Genomic DNA, 27,803 nt, shown 5'->3' with positions numbered 1-27,803 from the left:
TTTTGCAAGAACACAAAGGGTATATAGCTTAGCATCACTGTAATTTAAGATTCACTTCTGTGCTCTAGACAATTTCGGTACATGGCTGATGGGGCTGAAAAAATCCCCAGGAGAAGCTCAAGCTGCACAGCTCATTCTGATGCTTATTGGCAATTTTGTTTTCAGCAAAGGTCTCTAGCTCAACTTTGATACTAGCTATTTGATCTAAATCTCATGTACAGAAGCATCAACTCCACCAGCGAGCAGCATCTCTCTGAGCTGCAGGAACTGATGTTCTCACACACAATCCACAACCACATCGCTATTGCACTGAAGCAGTGATGAGAAGTGAGAGGAGAGCAAAAGGGTGAAACAGAAGTTTTGGATGTACATGGTATATACAAATGCACGAGGGACAAAATGGGTTTGGGTCTATGAATTCAGTTGGACAAACAACATTACTGTCTCCATCTGTGTGGAGACAATTCCATCCAATTCTCTATAGCTCCTGCTCACGGGTACTTGAGGTGTACGGCAGAAGCTGTGGGCAGAGAGGGAAGCAGAAGGGCAAAAAAGGCAAGAAAAATAACTAACGAGATTTTTAATTATAAGTAAACAAGTTTCAGATCACTCCTTCTGCTGCAGATTCACTGTGTTGGCTCTAAACTAGTAAATTCCCACAGTAAATATTTCATATGAAAAGTTTTAAATGCCACTTTCCTAATCCCCCCATGTTTTTAAGTTTTAAACCACAAAAACAACAACATCAACAAAGCAGGTGGTGAAATTAAAAAAAAAGGGTTGCAATTTAAACAGCAAAAATGATAGTCCTTGTTTAGCTTAGATGGTTTGTGCAAATTCCGGGGTTAATTATAAATTATAATTAGGACCTGTGATCCTAAGGCCACTGCTTTATTCTACAAGTCCCGCCTCCCCCCATGCCCTTTTCTAATTATACCCGGTGCCCCCAGGGCTAGTTATGCTGCTAAAACAAATATATCAAAATGATTTTTTAACAAAGACTAATATATGAAGCAATAGCATGCATTTGTATGCAATTATAAATATACAGTATAGCTCCAGCGCGTTAATCTCTTTGACATAAGCCTCCATGAAATACCACGTCGGCTTCTAAATGAAAAGACATATCATCTTTTACACCTTTTATGTTTAACTTGTCTACACTTTTTTTTTTTTTTTAAACTGGGGAAAATATTGCTTACACGTAGCAAACAGATCTTTGCACGCACTGTGAGCCCTGGCATGCAGAGCCAAGGGAAAAAAAACAATGTCAAAAACTGATGCAAATAATTTGATTTTTTAAGTAACAACTCAAATATAAAACACGTGCTGCCTTCAGCTCCCTTGCTGGTTGCCAGGTGCAGCACATATGAGCTATACAGTAAACATCGATGATTAGTGCCTTGGACGGCATGTGTCAGGAGAGGCTTTCGCAGCATCCTCGCGGGAGGAGTTGCCTGCTCAGTCCCACCGGTTGCACGAGGACGGGCTCTGGGGATGTGGGCAGGATCACGGCTGCCTCTCACATCTCCCCCAGCAGACCAGACCTGAAAGAGCCCACCTGCCTACACCCCTAGGAAAAAAGTGTGTTCAGCAAACATGGCTTTTCCCCATCTCCCCTTTCGTCTGGGGACTCACACCGTGAGGGAAAGGTCGGTGAGAAGCCCTTTGCTCACCCCAGCGCTCCTGGGGGCTGCCCCAGCTGCCCATGAGGTGCTGCTGAGCATGGGAACCCTTTGATCTCCCAACTCCTGCCCTCCCTTCGCTCGGGCTCTCTTCCACGCCGCAGCGCCGAGCCAAGTCACAGCTCATCGGTTCTCATGTGCCATCCGCACCCCTGACACACTGCGCCGGGTGGTTTCTGAGCCCTGCCATCCCACACCCATTGTGATGGATCGTGTCAGCCTCCTGCACGGAGCTGGTGACCTGCTGGTGGCTGCCAAGCCAGCCCTTCAGCACAGGCAGAGCATCCCATCCGACAGGCAGCACAGGGAGCACCTGCTGTGTCACTGCGGTGCTGGATGGGACACTGAGCTGGCGCCTCACAACAGGGCAGGACATCACACCCCGCCAGCCTGAACCTGCCTTACTGCAGCCAGGGCAGGGTACCTGAACGAGAAACCCAACACAGAGCACACGAAGATATCGTGATAAAGCGTACTTACTGCTTAAGGGACAGAAATAATCCTGCATTTCTGTTGTTTCAACTAGCTGTGTGGAAATCTTTATGTGAAACAGACCACATACGCAATTACAATACAATGGAGAAAACTGCAGGTATGTCACATAGAGTTTTCAATTCCTGAAGGTTTATGACAATAGCATATTTCTGCTGGATTGTAAAAACAGTAATAAAAGCTAATGGTAACATTAGTTAACAAAACTGTTTCTTCTTGAAAACAAATTTGAGGCCGTAAAATACAGTTTAAACAAGAAAGGGAAATCACTAATATACCAAATTAATTAATAGGGAGACTTGTAGCTGCTTGAACCCTAGGTAAATAGTCATTGAACAACTTGCAGAAGATTATGGTACTTGGTTGTTATTAGACTGGAGGGAATTCAGTCCAGCACCTGATTTTGATAAGCTCAGTCTGCTAATATTTAGCATGCAAATGATCAATATTTAAGTCTGATTTTTAAAAGTTTAGAATTAACAAGCACAAAAAGAGTTTTTCATGGTGCTAACTTTAACATTTATAAATAATGCTATTCTATGCTTAAATTAAAAAAAAAAGCACAAGGCCATTTCTGAAAGCCACTTCTTCGCAAGGGACAGGAGCTATTGCTCAAGATTTAGGCACTAACTTTAGACCTGGAAGAGCTGAGCTCAAATTTTTGTTCCACAATACTTCTCTCATGTGCAGACAGGGAAGAAGTGAGGTTCCTCTAACACATCACTTCTCTGTGTGTCAAACAACACTGGCAGTACTGCCACAGCCCTCTGACATGAGAACCGTGAAAACAAGGAGAGAGAAGGCAGGGAAGGATCTTGGTGGCCATGTAAACCCTTTCACAATTTTATTCCAAATCACAATGTCTTTTCAAAACCATTCCTGCTCTTGTCTTTGCTAGTTCTCTGGAGGACTATTGATAAAGAAAAGCAACATAGTGGTGGTACCAAAGATACATCAATAAACATATGACGTGTTGTTGGGATGTCTGGATAATTCTGTGCCTTCACTACCTGTCACCTATGTAAATACATCAGAAATAACAGATTTTATAATGATAAGTCTTTGTAAAAGGCATCCTGTGATACCAAGTGGACAAAACTCCATTATCAACTAATGAGTGACCACAACGATTAAAAAGCATTGAGTTTCTCAGTCTCAGTGAAGAGCAAGTACCTGAGGACAGTAAACCATGTGGATATTGCTCTTGCTGGTCCCTGTTTTCCTCACACCCTGCACTTCCATAGTCAGGTGTCTCAGGAGGTGAAACTTAGGGTAAGTAACTTACATTTAACTCCATTTCTACTTGTGAATTTCACAAGTAGAAATTTCTACTTGTGAAAAATTAAAAGAAAAATTATGTGGGCTGTCGTGCAAATAGCGGTGATTTACAGCCTTGGTATGGAGAGATCACGTCAGAGGTCTGAATAAGATACATGAGCCCAAAGGAGGGGAGACCAAACTCTGACATGTAAGCCAACAGGGCTCCAAACTGTTCACAAACCCCCATTCTGACCACTTCACCTGCTGCAGCCGCAGGGCCAGCCCTGAGCTGGGGCTGCATTTCCAGCAGCAGCCTTCCTGCTCCCGTCCTGGCTGCGTGCGGCCGCGCTGCCGAGGCGGGGGCCGGCCGGGCGAGGAGGCATCATCCCCACACTGACACCTGTCATCCTGTCAGCCTTGACCTTCAGGCTGTCCTCAGCATCCACAGCCTGCCTGCACTTCCCGCTGACTGCGAGCGACTGTTGTCTCGCTGCTTGACCTTATGCAAACACGATACAAACAGACAGCCCACCTCAGCTCCATCACTGTCTGCTGCTAATACAGGAGATTGATAGCCACATGAAATTATCTCCCTGCTCGACCTTCATTACTGGGTGGCATATTCTGTCTGACAGCCAACTTCATCCTGGGGAAAGCTAAACCACCCATTCAGGGGTGTTTACTGTCTAAAAGTGAAGGAACTCTTCTTTATGAAGAAAATCAATACTTTTTCAGATTTGATGGAAAAAGAAGCCTTTGTTAAACACAAAAATGTCTTGTAACTCAGTCTTTCCCAGACCACTGTGCATCCCAACAACAATGCAATACATGGCCACTCCAAGATGTTCTCTTGGGTGCTGTGCTGGGTCCTGGGGCAGATCTGCCACCTTGACAACTTTTACATAGAAAGTTTCAGCTCTGCCATGAGCTGTAAGTTTCCTGGGGAGAGCAGGGCCAGTCATAAGGCAATGAGAAATGTATGGACACAGCAGGTGGGAGGGAGGGAGGGACACAGCTAAAGCGAGCACGGCTTTACACACATCACAACTGCCAGTAAGGACTGCCTGGTAAATAAATACTGGCTTTCCATCGCTCTCTGCCAGCCAGCTCGCAAATGCATGATGCATGTGGCCTCAACAGCTCTCTGAAAAGAAATCGTGACTCTTCCACTCAGATATTCAGATTGCTTAGAGTAGACACAGAGATAAGCAGTCGCGTTTTCCTCCGAGACCTCCTGTGGTCCCTTTCTGTGACCTTCTGGTAGCAAAAGCCAGACGCTGCACCCCGCAGACTCCATAGCAAACTGTTGGGTGTTAAGCAGAGCCTGCCCTTGGTGGGAACGCGCAATGCTGCAGCCTTGCAGCTCCCACACAGAGCCTCCCGCAATCCCCAGGCAACAGAGAGACAGCACAGACCAAGAAGGAACATGAACCTTCAGCTTTCGGATGCGAAGTCAACTGTCAGCTAAAGACAACTAAGTCACAGCAAGACACCTCATTCCTTTCTTGGAATATTTTAAATGAGTGACTGGAACAGCCCATCCATGGCCAAATTGTCCCTCTGACAGTGCCCAACAGGTCCTCATACAGTGCAGCAGCCACACACAGCCCCGGACAGCTGAACAGCATGGGACTGGCTTGAGACCACGATATTTTCCTGAGCCCAAAACTCTCCAGCCTCATGGAGAGGGAATGGGAGGTTGTGACCTTGGTCCATACCATTAGATACCTCCTGCCACCAACCCTGATGAAGAGGAAGCTTCAGCCCTGGCTGTGCTGGACCCTGTGCAGAGGTACATGGGGTAGCTGTGATGAGCATCCCACCTCCTCTCTGTTATGGGCCAGATGGACTTTGAGCCAAGTCCTGTTCCCAAACCAGCTGTCTGCTGAGTCCTGCCTAGGACAAAGGGCAATGGGGCAGCCACTTTTACTGGCTGGTCCCATTCCCTAAACACCATGTGAGCCATCTTCTAAACACACACCTAAAAACCTCAGTCTCTGATCCCCTGTGGGACTTGGGTGCCCAAATGCTATCCAGCTCCCAGGAGAGCATGAGACCCAAATGCTGGAGTCAGATCTCCCTGAGCCATGTGGGTGCAGCTGCCCAGTGTGCTCAGTGATTGAGAAGCCCTCTGCAACACACTCCTGTGCACTGCACACTTTTGCTTACCTTTTTGGCTCTGGATTCGGCTGGGTTTTGGGCTCCTTCTTTTTTTTGGACTCCTTTTTGGAATCCTTTTTTGTCTCCGTTTCAGCGGCAGAGGCTTTGCCCCCCTCACCGTCTGCACTTGGCTGTGACCCACCAAGTAATTCTGCCATGAGTTGGCTTGGGGGAATGATTGAAATGTGGGGGGCAAGGCCGGCAGCAAAAGTGAAAGAAATAAGAAGAAAGCATGAAAAACCTCAAAATAAAACAAAAGGAAATTAAGCTGAAAGGAAACAACTGAAATCACATAACAATTGGCAAAGAAAGAACGAATGAGCAACGGAAAGTCATAACTAAAAAAGAAACTAAGGAAGCAAAACTTGGTTTCCATGACAAGATGCATGAAAGTAACTGCAAAAGCAAGCGACAGCCTTGCAATGTGAAACCTGGGCAATGCGTGTCGTAATTTAGGGTGGTATTTACCAGAGGTATATGAAAACACCTAATTATTTCTTAACAATCCTTTCTTCAGCAACATATGTAAGATACAAAGTGATATCTCAAAATATACAATAAACATTAACAGAAAAAAGCAGAAAAAGAAGCTGCAATAGATGCAACAGCTTTCAACAAAATAAACAGAGAGGGGGGAAAAACACAGCTCCAGTTCCTCCCATCAAAGGTTTGTCACATTTGAGAGAAAGGAACTGTCTTCTTCTGAAACTGAAATTGCTTTGTAACAGAGCAAGATAAAATTTCCAGTTGTGTCTAAGCAATTTTTGAACTGATGTCACGTGGTCTTTAAATGAGCCATGGGTGCCCAAGGGCTTAAAGCCCTTCTGAGCACTGAAGTTTGATACTGCTGAAAATTTCACTGCTCCAACTTGTCAGATCCTCTTGCACAGCAATTAAATCAGCACAGTGTATCATTTACTTCCATTTATTCAACCCGTGACAGTCACAGGGACTGCAACTGCATCGTGTTCAGAACTGCATCTTAGCAAGTGCCTGGGCAAGTAAGTTAAAAACCTTCATTTCTGGATCCTCTATGTGCATTTTTACTGCTTACATTAAACAAGCAATGAAACAAACAAACAAACCGACTATGCCACTAGAAGTGCTGCTGCCAAACATCCACTGTGAAAACAAATTGGGGACTGTTGTGCATTATCCAAGGAAACCTGTATTTGACAAAGTCATCTCTTGTTGGCAGGGCACTGCTAGCCAAGAAGAATTCCTTACCTGTTGCCATGAACATGTGATGCACAAAAGGCAAAGCTGTAGTGAAGTAAGGTGGGGTCAATCATAGCTCCGTTTTCTGCGCGCTCTAGCAAATCTCTGAGGTAGCAGAGATGTCTGTGACAGCCTCTCACTCCATTACGTGCACAATACTCATCTAGCACAAAGACCTGGCCAGGACTAAACCAGCCCTGTTTAGAAATAAAGAGACTTGATTTTAAATATAAGTTATTAAATACAAAGGCTATCACACTTGGAGGTGTAGTGGTCAACTGTTCTAATAAAAAGAAATACAAACCTAAGGCAATATTAAGGAAAAAGGAGAGAGGTCACTCAAACAATACAGTCTGCACATCATCACTCAAACACAGCATATACTCAGTGCAACTATTAACAAAAACATATTACGCTACCATTAAAGGGAAATGTCATTTAAAATGCTGAAAAGTTAGGCCAGTTCATGTCAGTGCCCAGCAAAAATATACAAAGGAAGAAAAAGACACCTTTAAGAGATGCCAAGGTTTGGTTATTTAAACAGTGTGAAACAGTAGTCTCATTCTGGGGATGGGATTGTACATTTGGCCAGGAGCAGGAAGATTGATCTGGGGGAGCAGGACAGAGGATTGCATTGAAAAATGACTTCTCTTGCATCTGGAAGGTAGGAATGTCCTGCAGATGGAGAAAGGCAATTCTGCAGTATCAGACAGGGACGTTTCCATTGTCCTTATTTCCTTATTGCGTGCTGCTGGCGACATGCTCTGACATCGCCCAGCTCCTTGGCACTGAAACAAGGGGAGCTCAGCTGAAGAGCAGGATTCCTTTACACACCCAGGAAGCTCAGACCATCTCTTTGTATCACCCTGAGGAGCTGGTGACACAAGGCTTGTGGTGCAATGTCCAGACTCCCAAGGAGGACGCCCTTCCCTGCAAGGGGATGGCTCTGGTGAAGGTCCTGGGACAGCTGAAGTGGAGCGTGCCTCTGCCTTCAGGAGAGGGGCTAACAAGAACAGGAATAATCTCGTAGATTGCTTTTCAAACGCTGCAAAATAGTCAATATTTACATGGAAATTTGGGTGCTAAACAATTGCTAAGACGCAGCTCTGGAATGCATCAAGCTGCAAAATCTTTCATCGTTTAATTGAAAAGTTCCTGCAGCGGGCGGGAGAGTAGTTGAGGCAGAGCACTGCCCCTATAGGCAACTTCTTTGCCACCCCATCTGTTACCCCAAATGCTACATCTTAGAAACAACACTGCTGTGAAAGATTAAAATATATTTTCTACCACTCAGATGACACCAAATCTTTTCTAGATGCCAAAATAGCTGCTTTGAAAAGAGTTGAAGAAATATCAATTAAGAGCTCAAAGACATAGAGAAGGATTTGCTCATCCTTATTGGGCCAACTCCAAAACAGATTGAGAAAAGAATTAAAATAATGAGGGGAAAATGATAGATATAGGGAGTAGCTACAGTGCTGGGATCACTAGAAGTGCACATTTCAAAATGAAGACACAGAACAATGCAGATGGGACAGCCCTCTGGAAGGCTATTTTTTGGGAGGGGTATATTTGCCTTCACCACTTTTCATGGTATTTTTGTCTGCTTTTTGGTTGGTGGTATTATGCTTGATTCTGGAGTTCTTTATGTTGCCTGTTTGTTACATCCTTAGACCATCTCTTGTCTCTCGTTGTGTCTTTGGTGATCAGGCACGGTAAAAATATGGAAATGCCATGATTGCTCTGTTTTTGGATATAGGGGTAGAAGTGCAGTTGAAATTGTTATATTCACCTAGTACAAAGAAAGAACTCATTTCTCCCTATGGGGTGAAATCTTGGCTCTACTGACAGTGATGGGAAGGCTGGCACTGATTTCACTGGAGTCAAGTATCAGAGTCTGAGGCAAAGGAAGCAGAGGCTGAACCCAGCGATCTGGAGCATGCCACATTGCTCCCCTGAGCTGGGGTCTGTGATGTTCTCAGGAGAACAGAAGGGAAGATGGTAAACACCCATAGTCGCTGCCATGGTGCCATGAGGGGAAGCATGAGCAGAGATCAGAGGTTCAGTGATGAGCCCTAGACCTCAGGAGAGCACAGGCAGCAGATCCAGAGCCCCAGGAGGACCAGGAGGTCTTCACTTGCATGGCAGAGGTAGGAAATAAAACACTTGCTGCGGAATGGGGATCCAATGGAGCAAGTAAATGCTGCTCCCCACAGCCCTAGATAAATCCCCAGGGTTTGATGAAAAGCAGTATTCAAAGAGATCCCCAACATCTTCAGGCAGATTCTGGCTCTTGATTTGCTTGGCCCAACAAGCTGACACCAGCCAGCCTGGCAAATGCAGCTGCCACACATGGGATGTCTGTCCCCAGTGCAGATAGGTGCAGCTCAGTGTGGCCTCAGATTGTCTCCAATGAGGAAACCTAGAAGGGACAATGGAGAAAGGGCACAGAGCACAGGGAGATCCACTGACTGTTCAGCAGGCTGAACTGCTCTGATAAGGAGACACATCCCAGGCACCAGCAGGGAATGCCAGGGGAGCTCTGGAGCTGGGAAAAGCAAGGCTGAATCAGGGCTGGCGACACACAGGCCGGTTGTCTAGAGGCAAATGCAACTTTGGAGAAAACCAGAGTTTGTGAGGGAAATTACACATTTCAGTAGCTGAATTTTCCCATTTATCATAGGAAATCTAAGAGAATTTAATCTTGGTGGCCTGCTTCATGGATCTCTTAACCTGCCTCCTTCACATCATCTCAGGGTGGGTACTCTGAAGACCTTCCTGTGGTACGTGATGTCCTGTATAATACAAATTACACGAATGCTGACACATCATGGGCAATACAGCTCCAGCAGAGAGATGGCTGTGTGAGCTGGACGCTGGCAGTGGGTAGGGAAGTCTTGGGAAGAGTTGGAGGGCAGTTTCAGAAACAACACACACGTCCAAGTGAAAGAATGAAGACCCACGCATGTGTAGGGTCCATACTAAGCTGGAACAGCTAAATACTCTTCTCAGAAGTCCAGGAAATCCTCTGAGTGTGACTGTATTAGCAATTTGTGGATGATGGGCAAGACCCCTGTGCAAGCTCTGCAGAAAGTGTTCTTCCCCCTCCCCAGCACAGAGCTCTCTGCCAGTAAACATCACTTCTGCCATGGCTGGGATGAGTCAGCCAGGCTGTTTGTTTTCCTAGGGATGCCTGGCTCAGCCCGCGACTGGGCTCACAATAGTGTTGTTTAACCTGGTTCCACAGAAAGGAAGCAATGCTGAGTTATCCTCTGTGCCAGGGTTAAGTCTTCCCTGGCACCTCCACGTCCACATTTGAAAACAACAAGAGGTGTGACGAGGCAAAACTTTGTGGGACCTTGCATGGAACGTCCTGTAGGGAGTAAGAATCGTCCAGTGGCACACAGTGGACAGAGCAGGCTTACCACGGGCTCACAGCTCCTCCAGCCAACTCAGCACAGTGCTATCACCAACATTCCAAAGGCACAGCAAGAACAGTGGGAGCTTTTTGCAGTTTTTGAGGGCACTCTGTTTTTACACCATCATCAGGACAAAAACATGGCAAAGTAAGTCAAGAAGCACGTGAAACCAAGCATAGGTGAACACAGGCCATTATTCTGTTCCTTACAACACTGCAATGGGTGATTTGAAAGAAGATGGTTAATTGGTGATGCTCCACTCTGAAGAGGATGAGTCTTGGTGCTGAGGGGAGCTCCACCGCTCTGGTAGCTTCTAGCAAGGGCCTAAACATCTCCATAACAAGCAGAAGTGCGGCTGGTGGGTTTCTTGAAGAAAAACATTGTTAATCATTTTCAGTGATGGCCTCTCACCTCTCCATGGGTTTAGTTCAACGGCCACAGCTTTCTCACCAGGCCCAAGACTGCACAGAGACAAACCAGCAGCAAGCCAACCTCTCAGACATGCATGGATGGGGATGGTCTTCCTAGGGTCAGCCATGCGTGGGGAGCAGAAGCTGCATGCCAAAGTCACTGCCTGCCAGAGCAAGGACCTTGATGGAACCAGTGAGGAACCTGCTGCAGGTCTGACAATGCTCCCACCAAGCCTACTTGTACCCTTTGGGAATCTGCAGGTAAAGTGCAGCCTTCCCCCACCCATCCTTACCTCAAGGGATGTCCACAACTGTTCCTCCTAGCTCTGCCTCTCCTTAGGAAGGTGACAATTCATTACTGCTAGTGGCATTTACTGGACCTCAGTCCTTCAGAGGAGATTGGCCCTTTGTGTGGTACAAGGAGCAGGGCAGGGAGAGGAGCACCATGGTGGAGGGGGACAGGGAGGGCAGATTTGAGACTGACAGCCTCCTTGCCAACTGCTCAGCTGTGTTCCCAGGCTGCTGCTTTTAACAGCAAGGCACTCAGGAGCTGCAGGGACTGCACAGCTGGCAAAGGCTCTTGGCACAGCGTGGTCTTTCTGCTGAAGGAGCCCACCATGACACCCCAGTGCCATCCCGTGCAACAGTGGGAGGGCAGCAGGTCAGAACCTGTCCCATGCCATGTTCAGGACATGTCCTCTGTTTCAGGACGCTCCAGAAAGGATGAATACTGTTGTTTTCTCAAAAACTAAGAGCCTCTTCATCCTCCTCACTGAAACTGCTAAAAATTAATTGCTCATTGGTTATTTGTTATTTAAGCCCTTATAGGACATAAGAGCCCCCAAGCACTGCAACCCAGCCAAAGGCTACAAGCTGTCCTGGAACATCTCAGTGCCACTGTCCTACAGTGGGCAAAGAACTGCAATTGCTGCTCATGGGAGTACTTAGGATGGGCATGCAACTATTGAGCATGGACAGACTGCAGCAGCACTGCAGTTATCCACACAGTCCCATCTGTTACCTGCTTGGGACCCCTGCTCATAAAGAGACACAAAGCTGGGCCACAGTTATTCCTGGTGGGACTCCATTGACATGGGAGGTGGTACCAGACAGTCATCTTTTCCCTGTTCTTTCATCCAGAAGACTCTGGAAGGCAGTGCAGGAGGCTGCAAAACACTGCTCTCTACTTCACATTCCCACACTGGAGTTTCTCTTTGCAGGAAGAAACATTTTAAACATTGCAAACAGAAATGATAAAGACAGTGCGACTGGAGAAGAACAGCAGTCAGTTCACTGCAGGCAGCCTCTCAAAAGAAAATACCTCTGGGCCAAATTCAAACCTGGTGTAAACAGAAGTCAATCTTCCAGCAACAGGGGGATTAGCCCCCAGTCGCACTAGCTTTGACTTTGCTGCTTGATGTTTATATCACTAGAGACCAAAGAATATACTTGCCAGACAAGAATAGGAATCATTAAGTCTGTGGTCCAAAGTGAGGCGCTGAACCATCTCAAAGAGTGAAGCGTGGTCAAAGTTACAGGGATTGGAAGAGATAAATTCATCCATGCCATGCTTTTGAGCTCTATCTGCATCTGTTCATTTATACATATAGAGAAAGACACCATTTAGAGAGATATAAGACATTTTAGTTGACAAATATAACAGAAAAAAATATACAGTATGAAGCATGAAAGCCAAGTATCTCCTCTTCCCTCCATTGCCATTAAGTTTTCTCTTTGCAGGCTATACAGTACACTTCACTCCCATTGTCAACTTGCATCAGTTATGGACTATATTATTGTATCTAGGCAAAAGATTTTAGAATTAACATCTTGTCAACTGCTCATTATAGTGCATTTATTCTGTACTTAAAACCAGAACACAAACGTACAAATTCACTCTGCATCTTACAATAGGCTATGAGTTAACAGAATTTTGGCTCACATGAGTAAATTAGCTCCTATTTAGATAGTTGTGGTTAATTGTAATAGATTCTGCCATTCTAATGAAGTTACAGCTTTTTCCCTCTACATTTACTAGGTTTTCTAGGTATCACACCAGTTACGTTGTTCTTTCTCCAAATGCCAATGTTTGTCTTCCCCACGGCAATTTTTTTTTCCTAACAGCAACTTTAAATGCTACCTCACTGAAATAAAAAGATGCTCTTTTAAGCATTGCTAAGAAGTTAAATTGATATGTAGTTTGTTGTCACAGAGGCAGTAACCCGACAGAGCGTCGGAGCTGCCAGTCATCCCGATGGAGAGACTGAATTTCCTCTGCCTAGATTACAAGCTGCCATTTTTGGGTGAATTAACAGCCTCAACGTATTCACACTTCTCTGCTTTGGGTGACGTTTATGGGCACTAACTCCTAGGGGCTAATTAATTAATCTCAACATGGTTAACTAAACTACACCGAATTCAGCAGTTGAAATGAAGCCTCCAAGCCAGCCTGGGTGCGGCCAGCCAGGACCCCGCTGGGAGCAGGTTTTGTTCTAGCAGCCGCTGGGGAATTAAAGGACACCTTTCACTTGGTTTTGTCTGTGCTCAGCTTCCTACTATATGGGTTCTTGCCAAATCCTCGACAAAGAAAATAGGATTTAAATCCTTCCCCTGTTTATAGCCTCCTAGGGGAACTGGGTGGCCTTGAAACAATGTGGCTGAAAGGACACAAAAATGCAGTTTTCCGCAGCAGGAGTATATGGTAACTGTATTTGTTTTAAAACAAAATCCCTCTTTACCACAAAAAAAAAAACCCCAAAAATCCTTAATTAAAAAGAAAAAAAAAGTTTTAAATGAGAGTGAGAATGTTCTTTGATATATGTTTTTCTATTCAATATTTAGCCATGAAGGATGGTATGTCTTTCCAAATACCTCATTTGTGTCAGTGCTCTCACATAGTAATGATCATTGGTAGCAATCTTTACATTTTCTGTATAGTCTGTCGTTATCTATATACAAACTGTATAAATAACATCACTCACTGGAAAGAAATCAGACAAATTGAAACATGTAACATTTCAATTAGCTGCTAGCAATACTTAATTCAGCTGTAGCTGGCAATTTTCGTCACTACAACCCCACTGAATAAACACTGATGTTTTTCCTACAGAGGATTAATTTTTGAGGGTCTGCTCCCCCTGTATGTGCTGGGGCCCTGCTGACTCCTAACCCAGCCTCTCTCCCAGGACCCAAAGCCCTCCCTCTCCCTGCTGTGCATTCAGCACCAGGGCAGAAGCAGCTGCTGATGGTGCTGAGTGAGGTGGCAGCACAAGGGCTGGCTCAGGGGATGGGAACAACCTCCCTGGGGAGCACATCACCTCCATGGCACCTCTGCAGCCTCCCTGGCCATGGGATGTGAAGCCCACCCAGCCCTGTGGCCTGCAGCACAGACTGGCTCCTGTCTGTTTTGACAGCTTTCTGCCCCATTGTCTCTGTCCCTTTGGGCCAAGATGGATTTGATTGCATTCGCTCCCAAAGAGTTCGGCTGTGCTGTTTTCATTCCATCCCCGGTGCCCGGAAAATGTTTTAGCAGCTATTATCAGACTATTTTTAATGGCTTGCTGCTCTGCCCGGCTCCTCGGAGTTGACTGCAAGCTGACAAATTGGCTGGAGGCCTTCATTTGCCAGTTCTGCTCAGAGATTTTATTACTTTTCAATTAGGAGCCCCGATACACTGTCAATCCTCCTGCTCAGCCAACGAGGCTCTGAGAGCGGAGTAAATCAGCTGGAAATTGGAAGAGTCCTCTAGCCCTTTAGCTGGTGAACCTTTTTGAGCATATGTGCTAGAAAGCATGTTTGAAATGAATATTTTTTATTCCAGACTAATAAGCTTTTTCCCATATTACACTCTCTGAGCAAGGTGGGCACAGAGCAGACCTTCTGCTGGTGGGAACCGACTGAAGTGCCGCTGGCTTCCACAGAGCTGAGGGTCTGGCTGGGCTTTTTACAATCACCCTGCCCAAGGCAGGGGCACAGACACTTCCCTGACAAGCGTGAGAACAGACACAGATTAAATGTCCTTCACAACTGGCCATAATCAGGGGCAATTTTACTTTCATTAAACACTTTGAAGCCACATCTTCCGTTGGGTGCCTGCTCGAAAGCTCATTTGCCCCAAATCTCTCCTCATCAGAACAACCACATGAAGAGAGAGACATCAGACATGGCACTGTGTGAGCTCAAGTGACCAGAAAAGCATTATGCACATGACTTCTGCTCAGTCAGTGATTTAAAATGTGGATTTCTGCCATGGGAAGGAGGATGAGCAGCTGCAGCTCTCCCTGCACAGCCCAGCGCCTCAGCTCTTGCACGGCCAAACCATTTTGCACCAGCAGAGATGCAGGGCTGGGTGGGTGCACATCACCCACCCAGGGGACGCAGCTGTCACAATGGGAACTGGAGATGTCTGTGGAGAATGGGAATACAAATGTGTATTTCTTTTAATTGGAGTATCAGCTCTGGGCCAGATGCTTAATTGGGCCAAAATTCTTAAAAATAAGGAGCAGGTTAAAGAAGTCAATCCTATACTAAACTCATCTTCCCTTAATTATTCTAAATAAACATCCCATACACTTTGCAATTATTTTTGCATTTGATTTTTCCAACGGGCTCACTTTTAAAAATGAAATTCATTAATCAAATTATACCAAAAACATTAAACTTCGTAGGCAACACAAAAAAGAAAATAACAGCTCTAAATATATTATTACTCTGCTTCAGACAAATATCTGCAATTTACAATAATGCCAACATCTGAAATAAATTTTATGTTTAATCCACCTTCTTTCAAAATGGCCTATACAGTTTGAATGTGACTTTAAAGTACAAAACAAGAATTGCTAATGTTCACACCCAAACTGTACAGCCAATTTTAAAGTACTTTAAATTAATTGTTTCAGTCAAATACAGCTGCTTTTTTGACCCTGCTCTGTTACTCTAGCTAAAAAGGAAGGAGAAACCAAAGAAAGAAAGTTATATGATGCTCCAGTAATTTGCAATCCCTTCCCAAGGTGCTGTGCCAAGCTCGCTGGTGTTTCTTTGTTCGGGGCCCCAGCTGAAATGCTGCTGCAGGCCCACAAAAGTTATCTTACATATTTAGACAAGCTGCACACAACTGCAGCTGAAAGGTGTTCGATGGTGGTCTCAGGAGGGAGGCTGCCAGTGGAGGGACATGGCCAGCACAGACTCCACAAACCTTTCTTCTGCAAAACTGCAGACTCTGGCCTTTTATAGAACATTTGGTCCCCTGCATTACTGCCTTTTTAAAATACTGCTGGGTTTATTTTGTCCATCTTTATCCAGTTTGCATTTTGTGCTGACTCCATTAACTGGACCCCTGTCATACACACCCTCCCTACATGTGTTTGAAATCAGAATCTTAAAAATCTGCCAGTGTCAGGAACACAAAGATTTCACAGTAACAAGAATCAAGGAAACCAAAGGACTGTCCCACTGTTTGGTTCTCTGAGGGCTGTATTTCTCTTTATCTATCTGTTATTTAAAAATGAAGAGACAAACCAGTCAAATCTCTCATTTTTTTTTTTCTTAAATGTATTTCCCTGCTCTCTGCATTTCTTTTGCTCCAGCAATAATTTTGGCAGATTTCGCTTTGAGAGCAGTGAAGTTAATAGCGGGGGACAAGCTCCATAAAAGAATTCTTGTTATAAAAGGCTTTAGGTAGCCATTTTATTGTAAGAATTTCTTACTCCAGTTTGTTTCTTTTCATTAATGAGTGACTTTGTTTTAGTACCAAAGGCAACTGAAAATCTAGTAAATTTTACAACACATTTCCCTGTTGCAAGAAAATAAAAATCCACCAAACAAACAAAAACCCAAACAACTGTAAATTAAAAGGTGACTTTGTATCTTACTCATCTGGAAAATGTGTGCTTGTCATATCTGCTTGACATTACAAGAATGAAGATGTGGTTTGGACAGTAACAAACAATGACACTAGTCAACCTCATCAGGAGACATGAAATAAAGGAATGACAATGATTGATGGCAGCTATTCATTTACAGATATTTCTAGAAAATTCTCTGCTGGCCTGGCTGAGCAAAGTGGGAGAACTTTTCCAGCCTGGCCAGCAATGCACCACGGCAGGTGGCTCATGGAGTGCCCACTGCAACCCACTGCCTGCCCTGAGGGGCAACTCCTGCTCACAGACACGTTTGGGCTGTGACTTGTTAAAGAAATACCCAAGGAAGTGCCTGAAAACCCCATTTTGTTTGCCTGTGTGGAGCAAGAGACTTCACTAGCAAATACTGATGTTCTGGAGGGGGAAACACTGAATCCCTGTACCTGGATTAAAACACCAGGTGGATTGAACTGCTGGCAGTGCTGGATGGTGACTTCCCACATCCCCTCCTCACTGTGGCATTGCTACCTCTGAGAAGTGATGTGTGTGTGCTCAGGGCTCTGCAAACCTGCTCCCCAAACCTCCTCCCCAAACCTCCTCCCCAAACCTGCTCCCCAAACCTCCTCTCCAAACTTGCTCCCCAAACCTGCTCCCCAAACCTGCTCCCCAAACCTGCTCCCTGTGCGGAGCTGTGGCTGCTGCAGGAGCCTCAATCTGCCTCTCAGCTGCAGAGCCAAGGGCTCTTTCTTCTCCCCTTCATATTATTGCATGTTAGAAGACAGGTTTAAATATAATGGGCTGTTTATTCTGGTGGCTTATGGCTCTTTCCCTGCTGCAAACAAATTCTTTCCTGCTTCAGTTAGAAATTTAATAAATTGTTATGAATGCTCCTGTAAATCACCAGACACACCAGGCACTGAATTGCAATCTAAGTTGTCTAAGGATTGGCAGTTAGATGAATAAGAATTTGTAGTATGCACTTACATAATTCCTTGTGTGGCAAGTTAAAAACACAGTTTTAGAACAGCTATTTATAATATAAAACATTGTTTCACAGCATCTTTATAACTACTTAAAATATTTTGAATTGGATGGCTGCAGAAACCTGTGAATTTGTATTTCATAAGTTAGAGTTCCAGGCTTCTTAATAATGTAAAAGAGATTTACAGGCTAGTTTTAAATTCATGCAGGTTATGAGACTGATTTAACATTGTAATTCTGCATTCCTGCAATGAAGCATCTGCAAGTTGACAATACAGAAGACACAGCAGCGTTCTCATGATATCTTTAACTATCTAAAAAAGTAAAGCAATTAAAGCACAAAACTAATAATCTAATAAGATAGCGATGCATTGTAGTGCAAATACATGTAATGTTGCCAAACCCAGGTTCATTCATTCGTTCATTCATTCACTCTTTCTTTCTTTCTTTCAAAGTGGCAAAAATCTGTATTTCATTGAAATTAAACTTTTGTGGGTTGTTTTTTTTGTTGCAGTAAAGTCTGATAAGAATTCTCTTTGGAAATCCGAACATTTAGAAAACAAAATAAAGAAAGAAAAAAGAAAGTGTCTGCTGAGAAGGAATTCTGCCTGCTACCCAGGGGGATATTTGTACACACACGCACATACTCACACATAGTTAAAAAGAAGAAAAAATAAATAAAAGGAGGAGGAAGGAAAAAAGGAGTCTTGTTGATGGCCAAGAGGGATAACACCGCCTGTTCCTTCTCATAATTGCATTCAGATACTCCAGATACATATTTGCCAGCTCTCATGACCCACTGATGCTATTCCCTCCTAAGGAAAGCAGGCACTCGCCAGATATTACAGAATATTTTAACACCAATAAAGGATTTTTACTTACAGCACAGGTCTGGGCTTTTATCTTTTGCAAAGTAGGTATACCAGTGGGAAAAAGTAAAATAGCAATTCCCCTGGTTTATTTTTTGACTAGCACTGCTTTGATTGGTGACTGAGACCCATGCTAAAACAACAATTTATAATAATTTGGGGAAACAGCAGCACCATGAGAAATGCATTTAAGTCAGAGAAGGCCAGCATCTCCAAATGCAGGGTGACCCAGAGAGCTGCCACTGGCTGCTGAAATCATTCCCTGCCGAGTTAATGGGAGAGGAGCTAATCTAACCTCGATGATTCAGGGCTCTTTTCACAGGGCATGCGTGGAGGGGTTTCTGGGGGCCTCCTCTGGAGTCCTGCACCTTCTCTGGGTCTCTTGGGGTCTCCTGCCCTACCTTTCTATGCTTTGAGGTGTCCATGGTTAGCCCTGCACTCTGGTGCGCTGCACCAAGCTAATCATCGGCACGGAGAGAAAGGATATTGTCAGAGTGCAAAATGATCTGTTTTCAGGCAGGAAGCAGTCAACTAGATGTAATTTCCATGAAACAAAAGAAGGTATTATTTACAGTTTTATTGTGATGTTAATTACTATTTACATCTTGGAATGAAAAATAGAAATGTTAATGATTGGCTTTACTAAGAGGATCACTTGATGCCAATGTGAAAGCCAGGGAGAGAAGGCAATTATGCAAACATCACATGCATCCCAATTTCAGTATGGAAACTTACATTTCAAATCTCAATTCAGGAAAATAACATGGAAAGTTTGTACTACAAAATCTAAACATGAGAAAGATTTAAGAGAAAAAAAAAAAGCACATTGCATATGTCAGATAATCTAGTCTGATTATCTGAGCTGTGCTAGCTACAGGGAAGCACTTACCCTTGAGTCCAGCTAGAAGTTAGCAGGGTAAGAAGGAACAAACCAGAATAACATAAAGACTAGCAACAAGGCTCAGGAAAGCAGACAGGAGCCCTAACCTAGCAGCTAAATATTTGGGTTCAAGCAAAGAATGAAAAAGAAACTAAAAGAAAATCAAACCAACCAAAAAGAAAACCACTTATAGCTGAAAATTTCTCAAGCAGCTCAATAAACCTCGCTACTTATTATGGGGGAACAAATCATCACAAATTCTCAAAACATCCAACTCATTGTATATGGTGTGATTAACAGTTATTAAATATAAACAGACATTACAAACTAAATATAACCACAAATGATACGTAAAACAAGTACAGACCAATCTTTCATGTTAAAAAAAAGGGTTTCAAGAAAAAAAAAATGTTGAGCACGTTTGGGAATTTTCTTTGATACATCACTAACACAGAACAAAGATTGGTGCTTTCAGACAAGTGACCACTTTTATGAAGCTTAAATATTGCCAAAAGGTGTAATATGTATTGGCAGCATTATTGACCATAATACTGTGAATGATTTCAACAGTAAACAAGAACAGTTTGGGGTTTTTTCTTTTATAATGCGAACACTGGAGAAAAGCACAGCTTTGTGTAAATGGAGTTTTTCTTTGAAATTGTAGCAAAACAAAAAAAGCAAAACTTTTCACTCTAACAGGTATTGTTCACCCACGTAAAAGGAACTGTAAGTCATACAAAAATTAATGAATAGCAGGATCTATTTTTTCAGTACTTAAATTGCAAATAAAATAAACTCCACCCTGGTTCGGAGCTGTCTGTTTACTTCTAAGTCAAGCGCTGCCATCGAACTGCGGATGAGAATTTGAGTGCTGCTCAAACTTTATATTTACTGAGTCAAAAGAGGCGGGAGCCAAATGGAATTTACTATTTCTCCCAAGTTTCCCAAACAGCAAGATATGTGCTTCCCAAGTTTCTGTGCCACAGACAGCTCCATGCCAGGCACGGAGGGCTGGATTTTCTGTGCGTGTGCATGCATGCGCATGAGCCGTCTCGGACTGCTACGACATGGAAGCTGTAACAACAGTTACTCGTCAAATGGCTTAACATTTACTTCTTTGCACATCCTCATTCACCATAGCCTCTAATAAGCACAAAGAAAATAAAAAATATGACAGGTATAGAGATAAACATACAAGAATAAAATGTGTCACAGAAGTCCTTACCTTTCCGCAGGCAAAAAAAAAAAAAAAAGCACAACCCAAACCCCAAACCAAAACACCCAAGCCAAATACAAAACCAATAACAAACCTAGACCCTTTTAAAAATGCAATACTTGGTATCTTCGGATTTCAAGACTGAAGGAGCTGAGATATGTATTTGTGCATTTGGGACTCCCCATATGTGGCATGCATGACTCACTGATGCTTGGGATCAACTGTTGTGCCCTATGACTTTTGCAATGAGCACTGCCATGTATACATGCTGAAATATGAAAAATGAGCAGCCTTTCCTGTTGAGATGAAGGTGTATTATGGCATGTTGCCCTCCTCCTCTTGTAGGATGTGCACAAAGACCTGTCAGAGGGATCTAGATCAAAAGGGGGAGGAGGAAGGAAAACCAAGGACAAAACACAGTAGCCCAGAAGATGCTCAAGTATTAAGCCATCACACTGATGGACTGATGAGCCACCTAGTCTCTCTCTCCCAGGCTTTGGCACAACACATCCAAGAGGGTTTTCGAGCTCTTGCAGCAAAAAGGGGAGACTGATGCTGTGCAACTTACAGAAAAAGACATTGTGGATGGAAAGAGGGTGGTGGTGTTATAAAAAGCAAAATGATCCAGATTTGGAGCTGGTATTGGCATCAGAACAAGTGAGAGAAACTGAGGTCAGATCCTGACTCCCTCAAATGCCCTGGAGGGCCCAGGGGGTGAAATCTTGGCTGTTTTCACCAGAAGCAAGGATGAGGGAGCCCTGCCTCCTGGCAAGTGAGCGAGATGCAAAAACAAGGTCAAGCCTGTGGCACGTCTATAGCTCTGAGCACAGTCAGACTGAGTCTGGAGGACCACAAGCAGCACAAGGCTCTGATGGACATGCTGGGCTGTGCAGATGCAGAGTTGACCCCTGGGCCCAGTCACTGACTTCCCTGATCTGTGGCAAGGTTTAGGACAAGCCAGCTGTCCCTTCTCCGCCCCAGGTACCCTAAGCAGAGAGGTTCAGCTCTCCCACAAACACAGGGCTTGGCTGTGCAAGCGAATCATACACCCAAGTGTCCACAGCCCCGGGCAATCCATTTTCCTCCTCAAAATCCTGGCAGATTTTGCTACATCTGCTATGATGTGTCTTAGAAAGCAACATCTCACCTGACCCTTCATATTGGTCAGGTGAACTGAAAACTCTGTAAATATCAGGAATTTACCCAGCGGAAAAATTCTCCGAGCTTGATGTGTGCAGGGATGGGAGAAGAGTGGAAGGAGTTTCCTCAGTTTGATGTTCTCTGCTCTGATCCTACTCTGCAGGGATCATGTTGGGATGGACAGGAGTGCATCCCAGTGCACCAACACCACAACTAAGAGCAGCCTTCAGCATCACTTGTTAGGAGAGGGAGCCATGGGCAGAATCCCTCTGTTACTCCCCCTTGCTATGCTTTGAAGGCTTTTAGCATGTGAAAAAGCAGCAGTAGAAGGACCTGTGCCTGCTACTTCTGCGAATTCTCTGATTAAACATTCTGGGCGGAGGGACATAAATCCCTGGGAATGCTCTCAGGTCAGCACAACTCAGCCAGGCCTGGAGGCTTATCACAGCCAGAAAATGTCCCACTTGCAAGAGGCCAATTCCCACCTCCCATTTTGGCTTTCTGAGAAGTGTCCTTCCTTGCCAACCCTTGCTGTTTACACCTTGCACTCCCAAAGTCAGTGACTGCAATGAAGAGGATGAAGATCACTGAAATGAAAACACTGACTATAGGTTACCACACTGCATCACACCACGTTTCACTTGCAGCAGCAGCAAGGCAAAGCAGAAGGGAGCCCAAAACACAGAGGCGTGTGGAAGACACAAAAAAATTAAAAAGCAGCAAGCAGAGGTTTTCTGCTGTAGTACTGGTCATACAGCTGTATGTCTTGTACTGCTACTTTCTATAAATACTGACATGAAGAAGTTAAACAAATATAAAAGATGGTCAAATGCTATCAATAAGGAAAGCTCCGATTTTCTGAGTTCCTTACAACAATATACTCCATAACTGCTTTACAGAGACTATTTGAAAAAGCTGAAATCTATTTCAATCAGAAGAATTCTTTAATATTTGCCACTTTTCCTTATTTTACTTATATTTAATGATAATAATTCTTAAATTTTGCTGAAACTAGCAAGAAATGCTGTATGTTACATAATAAAGGGGCTGCAGATGATTGAGACCTTCAAGAAAAATGAGTGAAGAGGCATTTATGTGGTTTATAATCAAATTACATTTGCAAGAGAAAAGAAATTGCTCTAAATTTCAGATGAAGCAAAGTGTGTGTAACTGCATAGGACATGCAGCATAGCTACAGCTTAAAAGATGATTGCTTTAAATTCACATCTAACTGGCCTGCAAAGCAACCTGTTAAAAATACCATATGTTTTCCTACAGTTGAATATTCAACAGGAGACCTCTTTTTGTGTGTGCATTTCATACTTGCAAGATTTGCACCTGTAGTTTTGAGCACATGATGCATTTGACAGACATCTAATGGTGCTAATGAATTGCTCTGATCTGGGTGTGCAATTTATTGTGTGGGGGTAAAACACATGTCTGTGAAAGGCAAGGTGGGTCTCAGGCTCTCAGATCCCAGTCTCTCTCCTCCATCAAGTATTGCACTTTAAAATATCCATTGACAAGGTCCCCAAGGAATTTTGTTTCTTGGGTTTGGTTCTGTCAAACACACAGGTTAACTGCTTCTGGATCTACTAATGTAAAAAGAAGCTTTATCATAATGAAAAAACATTTTGTTTTGAAATCAGAAACACAAGTGTGAATATTGATTTACATCAGTGCAGAAAATCTTTCCATCAAAGACTTTGGCTGTCTAGGAGAACTTGTTTACTTACAAAATTGAGAGATTGGAGCGTCTATCTGGGGTACATTTCCTCCTTTAGCATTTAGCTTTTGCACTTGGGTAGGTGGCACAGGTTTGTGAGACTGGCCAGTGGCTCTGTACATGGCTTGGACCCACAGGATTCGGTCCTGCTCATCGTCACTCGCAAAAATCACCGTGTCTCCTTCCTTCACAGCGTTGAAGAATGTTCTGCCACCATCCAAACCTGGCAGGAAAGGAAGCGACAATGCAGTTTCACAGACTTTGAGGCCAGCCAGGAGATCTCCCCCTGTTTCCCACCCCACCACTGCTTGGGTGTTTCTTTACCCAGTCCCATGCTGCCCCCAATTCAGTCCCCTCTCCTGCAACACAGCCCACAGGTCCCCAGGTAACCCAATTACTAAAACACGCCCCAACACACTTGGATTAATTGTTTCTCTCACCTACAGCTCCATCTGGGCAAGTTCCATGTGGGCACCACTGGAGCCCAATTAAAAATGTGGTTTGAGAGGGAGGTTCCCCATTAGTCTGAAAGCATCAGTGCTCACACTGCAGAAAAAGGTCCTTGGGTGATATCCTTATTTCTATCTATGCCCTGATTTGGCACTCATCCTCCCATCTCCCTGATATGAGAATTAAGGGAATAAACAACCTACTATATCTTTTCTCATCTCCTCTGGGGACACCATTACCCAGGGCATGGTGAGGATCGCCATGCTTAGCAAGTTGTCCCACTGAAATAAAAGAAAAATGGTGCTTGTCCACTTGAATAAGGGTCTCAGCCACCAACAGGCACCTCCAGGTACCAGGGGCTTTTTGTCCCTGCCCCTTCCATGCACTGACATCCATCCTAGTGAGAATGGGGCAGGCAAAAATGCTTTGCCCACAACAAAGACAAGCATAGCTGCTAGCCTTTTATTTAGGGAATATGATCTGAAGGCACAGGTTAGAACCGTTACTCAATTTGAGCATTCAGCTCACAATAAAATTCCATTGGGATTTAAGTGTCTAATTCACTTAGGCTCCCCAGAAGAGATGAGTCCTTCCCTCCTCTGGTGCAACTCCTAGCTCTATCCCTTAGATCTGTTTATAGTAAAGCCATGCACTGCTAATGATCAATATAAACACAAACATATTTAGAATAATGCTCAGCAGCAGCAGGCAGGGAGAGGAAGAGAGGGGAGCCCCTTTGGAGTGGTGAGGGAGCTGCCACCCGTACCTGGCTGCGGGTCGGTGTAGTCCACAGTGTATCCGTCGAGCTGCAGCAGCTCTTGAGGTTCTGCTTTTTTCTCCCGGTAGCTGCACATAGCAAATGTATATTGACTAACCTGAGGAAAACCACAAACCTAAGATGGCACCGGGTGACCACCACAAGGCAATCCAAAGCGCTTACAGGGTGTTTGCAGGGACGGGGGATGGTGGAGTAATTTGAATGCTCATTACCCATTAGAGAAAGAGACAGACTCAACTTTTCAAAGCCCTCTCTTAGCACACCCTCCTGCAGCACGCACCTAATTCTCCGCATCAGTACATACAGTGGTTTAATTTCCTCCAAAAGAGGAAGCTCCACGGCTTAAAACCCTCTATCATTCATCCCCAGACAAGTGCAAGAGTGACACCCTGTCACAAACAATGTGAGCTAAATTGCTAGGTGCCAGTCATATTAAAGCAATCTTAAGATGCCACCGATCTCGGCAGTTGTTGTCATCAGTGCTGTAAATGGCAGCTCTCACTCCTCTGAGGTACCATCTGCATGACACGATACATTCAAAGTCAGGCTCTTGACGGAAGGCGGCTCAGCTGCGGGGCTGAGCGGGGCTCGGCATCGCCCGTGGGAGCCCATCAGGCCGCATCAGCCCCGCGCGTTCCCGGCGCGCCGCGATCCGCACGGCCGGCAAGGAGCTCATCCAGCCAGCGGAGGAGAGGATTCTCCGTGCCCCGGGCGAGGAACTCACGGGGAAATTTACTGTCAAATGATTTCAAATGACTTTGTTAAGGTTGTGTCACATCCTGGACGCCTGACGTAATTTTATTCGTCTGGACATTTTCTTGACCTCTGGAAGAAACTTTAAAACTCTGGTGGGTGGCAATGAATTGCGCTTGTCATTTTTTGGAAGCTGGGAGAGATCCTGAAAGATGGGAGCATGGATGGGCTGAGGGGTTTGCAGTCAAATTGCTCGGCTACAAAGACACACGCAACATTTACTTTAGTGGCATCTCTCACTAATAAAATGTAATTGATTGAAGTCGGGCGACCCGTCTATTGGCACAGCATCCCTCAGACACCACTCGGTTTACTGCTGCCCTCTATGGGCTCCTGCCCGCTGCCAGCCTGCTCCAGCAGCCCTGCCTGCACCGAGCCTTCCTCCAGGAACAGCTCCAAAAGCCACCTAAGAATAAACTCTATCATTAACACATTTGTGGGAGTAAGACTAAAAGCGATGCTTTAAGCATCTTGCATCTTCCTTAAAACTACCAGCACTGACGGAAGATTGACAAGTAGCAGACCAATAGCAGGAGCACACCAGTGCATATTCCCTGTTCTGAACTTTGCATGCCTACCATCGTATGGGCAACACAAAAATTAAAAAGATTAACACGAGGGAATCTAAAAATAACCCAGTGCCCCTCAGCACAACATTCAGACTCCTGTGCCGTTCATTCAGTCCTACTTGCAGTATGTTGCTGCCATCTCCTGGAGAAACCCCGGAATGTGCTTTATTTATGGGAAAATCCTAGAGATCTCGTCTGAGCAGTAAGGATTCGATTTCTCTGCGTTAGACAGCCTGAACTTCAGGGACTGCATGATAAATGCAATTCCTGAAATGAGTCAGTGCTAACCTGTGCTGACATTTATTGAGAACCTTAATATCACTAACGCTTTTTTTCTTTTCCTGTATGGTCTATAGCAACAGGTAATTCATTCAGTAGTTCAGCTGTTGTTCTCTGACCCTGAACATGAGGTCTGAATTTTGGGCTCTTCTTCATATACAAGTAATTCCACTCCTCTTTGAACACAGAAAATATTCTTCTGGCCTATCAATAAGACAATCATAGCAACACAGTGGCAACGTAGGGAAAAGGGCATTTCAGAGCTTGTATTTCTCATGTTAAAGGTTATAAAGGACAGTAGGCTTTGGTGCAGCCATCCTGGGACAAAGGCAAAGCAGACTGACCTCTCCTGTTAGAATGCACAGGATTTCCTTGAAAGAACATTGTTGTTAGAAGAGACCTTCAAGAGAAACCTGCAGGTGGGTCTGTAATAGGCAGCAAGCCAGGGCTCATCCAGGTTCACGTCCTACTTCTTCTCTACTCACACAGCTCAGAAGCCCAAGCTCAGGAACTGAGCTTGCTGGCAGGAGCAAGCCAAGGACCAGGCTGGAGAGAGGACAAAGCTAATGATGGTCTCTGGAAGAGGTGCCAACTGTGCCATGCAGAGTGCCTGCACCTAAACAACTCAAGCCACTGACTTCAAGGACTGGCAGACCAGCCTGGGTGCCCTATCCTGCTGCCTGAAGCATTTACTGCTTGGGGTCAGAGAGAAGTTGGTGCCATGGCTACCAGTGCCATGTGGCTCCTTCCATTTACAAGCAGTGGCAAAGCCAAGCCCAAGAAAATGAGATTCTAGAAAGCTCAGTATGTCACAGTTGTGCTTTGCTGCAGAACAACACTGTAGGGTCAAGAGAAGATTGCACTTGCCTTTCACCAGTCCTCCAAAATATTGTGCTTTACAGAGCCTGCTTTCTGTAAAGCTCAGAAGTGGCCAGACAAGTGAAACAGTTAATAGCAGAAATTAATCTTACAGCCTGCTGAGTTCACTCTGAACCATAGCTGAGTATGAGAGCGAGCGAGCAGATGGGATGGGCAAGATGAATGGTTTGAGTAATTGGAAAAACACAGATACAGAGAGGAAACTGAAGGAAGACAGAGGAGAAATCTCTGCCCAGTGAGGGACAAATTCACAAAGCAGCTGGGATTTCATCCAGGGACTCGATGACAGCCAGGAAAGGAGCATCTAAGGAAGCTGAACTGAGAGAAAGTAAAAGAAGGGAACTAATCCAAAGCACCCCTGGTTGGTTCATTACAAAAAAGGGAAAACACTTTGAGAAATAATTTGAGACAAAAGAACATAAGGGGAAAAAAAAAGGTGGGGGAAAAGACAAAGAAATTCAGGAAAGGGGAAGCAGACAGCAGGAGACAAATGCCAAAGTTCACTATTCCCAGGCTGCTAAATTAAATCTGACTTTCTTGGCACTTGACCATATTCTGTCACCAGCTATATAATCCAACTGATTAATAAATACAGCAGATATGCATTAACCAGTTCTGACTTTGTCCTGGTTTCTCCACCAGAGACTCCTGCTCTAGCGAGCACTGCTTTCCCCAGGATCCTGCTCAAACCTGTTAATTGTCATGCCTCACACTCTGAGCTCAGTCATTTGCTCCCCCTTTTTTACTGTTGACACAACACCATCCTACTTGGGTTAAATTC

At 44.5% G+C, this 27,803-nt stretch overlaps 1 protein-coding gene across 12 annotated transcripts in view; it reads right to left on the bottom strand.

Annotated features, from left to right (window-relative positions):
• Positions 1-27,803, bottom strand: part of CADPS (calcium dependent secretion activator) — a 203,218-nt gene that overhangs the window by 73,454 nt on the left and 101,961 nt on the right. For all 12 annotated transcript variants that reach the window (XM_058031860.1, XM_058031862.1, XM_058031867.1 and 9 more), the window contains exons 10-13: positions 24,531-24,639; positions 23,325-23,537; positions 12,098-12,234; positions 6,825-7,012 (exon numbers count right to left, since the gene is read on the bottom strand). In XM_058031860.1, coding sequence (XP_057887843.1) covers positions 6,825-7,012; positions 12,098-12,234; positions 23,325-23,537; positions 24,531-24,639 — 647 coding nt within the window. The remainder of the gene's footprint in view (positions 1-6,824; positions 7,013-12,097; positions 12,235-23,324; positions 23,538-24,530; positions 24,640-27,803) is intronic.

The sequence above is a fragment of the Melospiza georgiana genome, chromosome 11 (assembly GCF_028018845.1).
Source record: "Melospiza georgiana isolate bMelGeo1 chromosome 11, bMelGeo1.pri, whole genome shotgun sequence".
Lineage (NCBI taxonomy): Eukaryota > Metazoa > Chordata > Aves > Passeriformes > Passerellidae > Melospiza > Melospiza georgiana.
The sequence above is the reverse complement of the archived record's forward strand: the minus strand, read 5'-3'. Positions and strand labels throughout refer to the sequence as shown.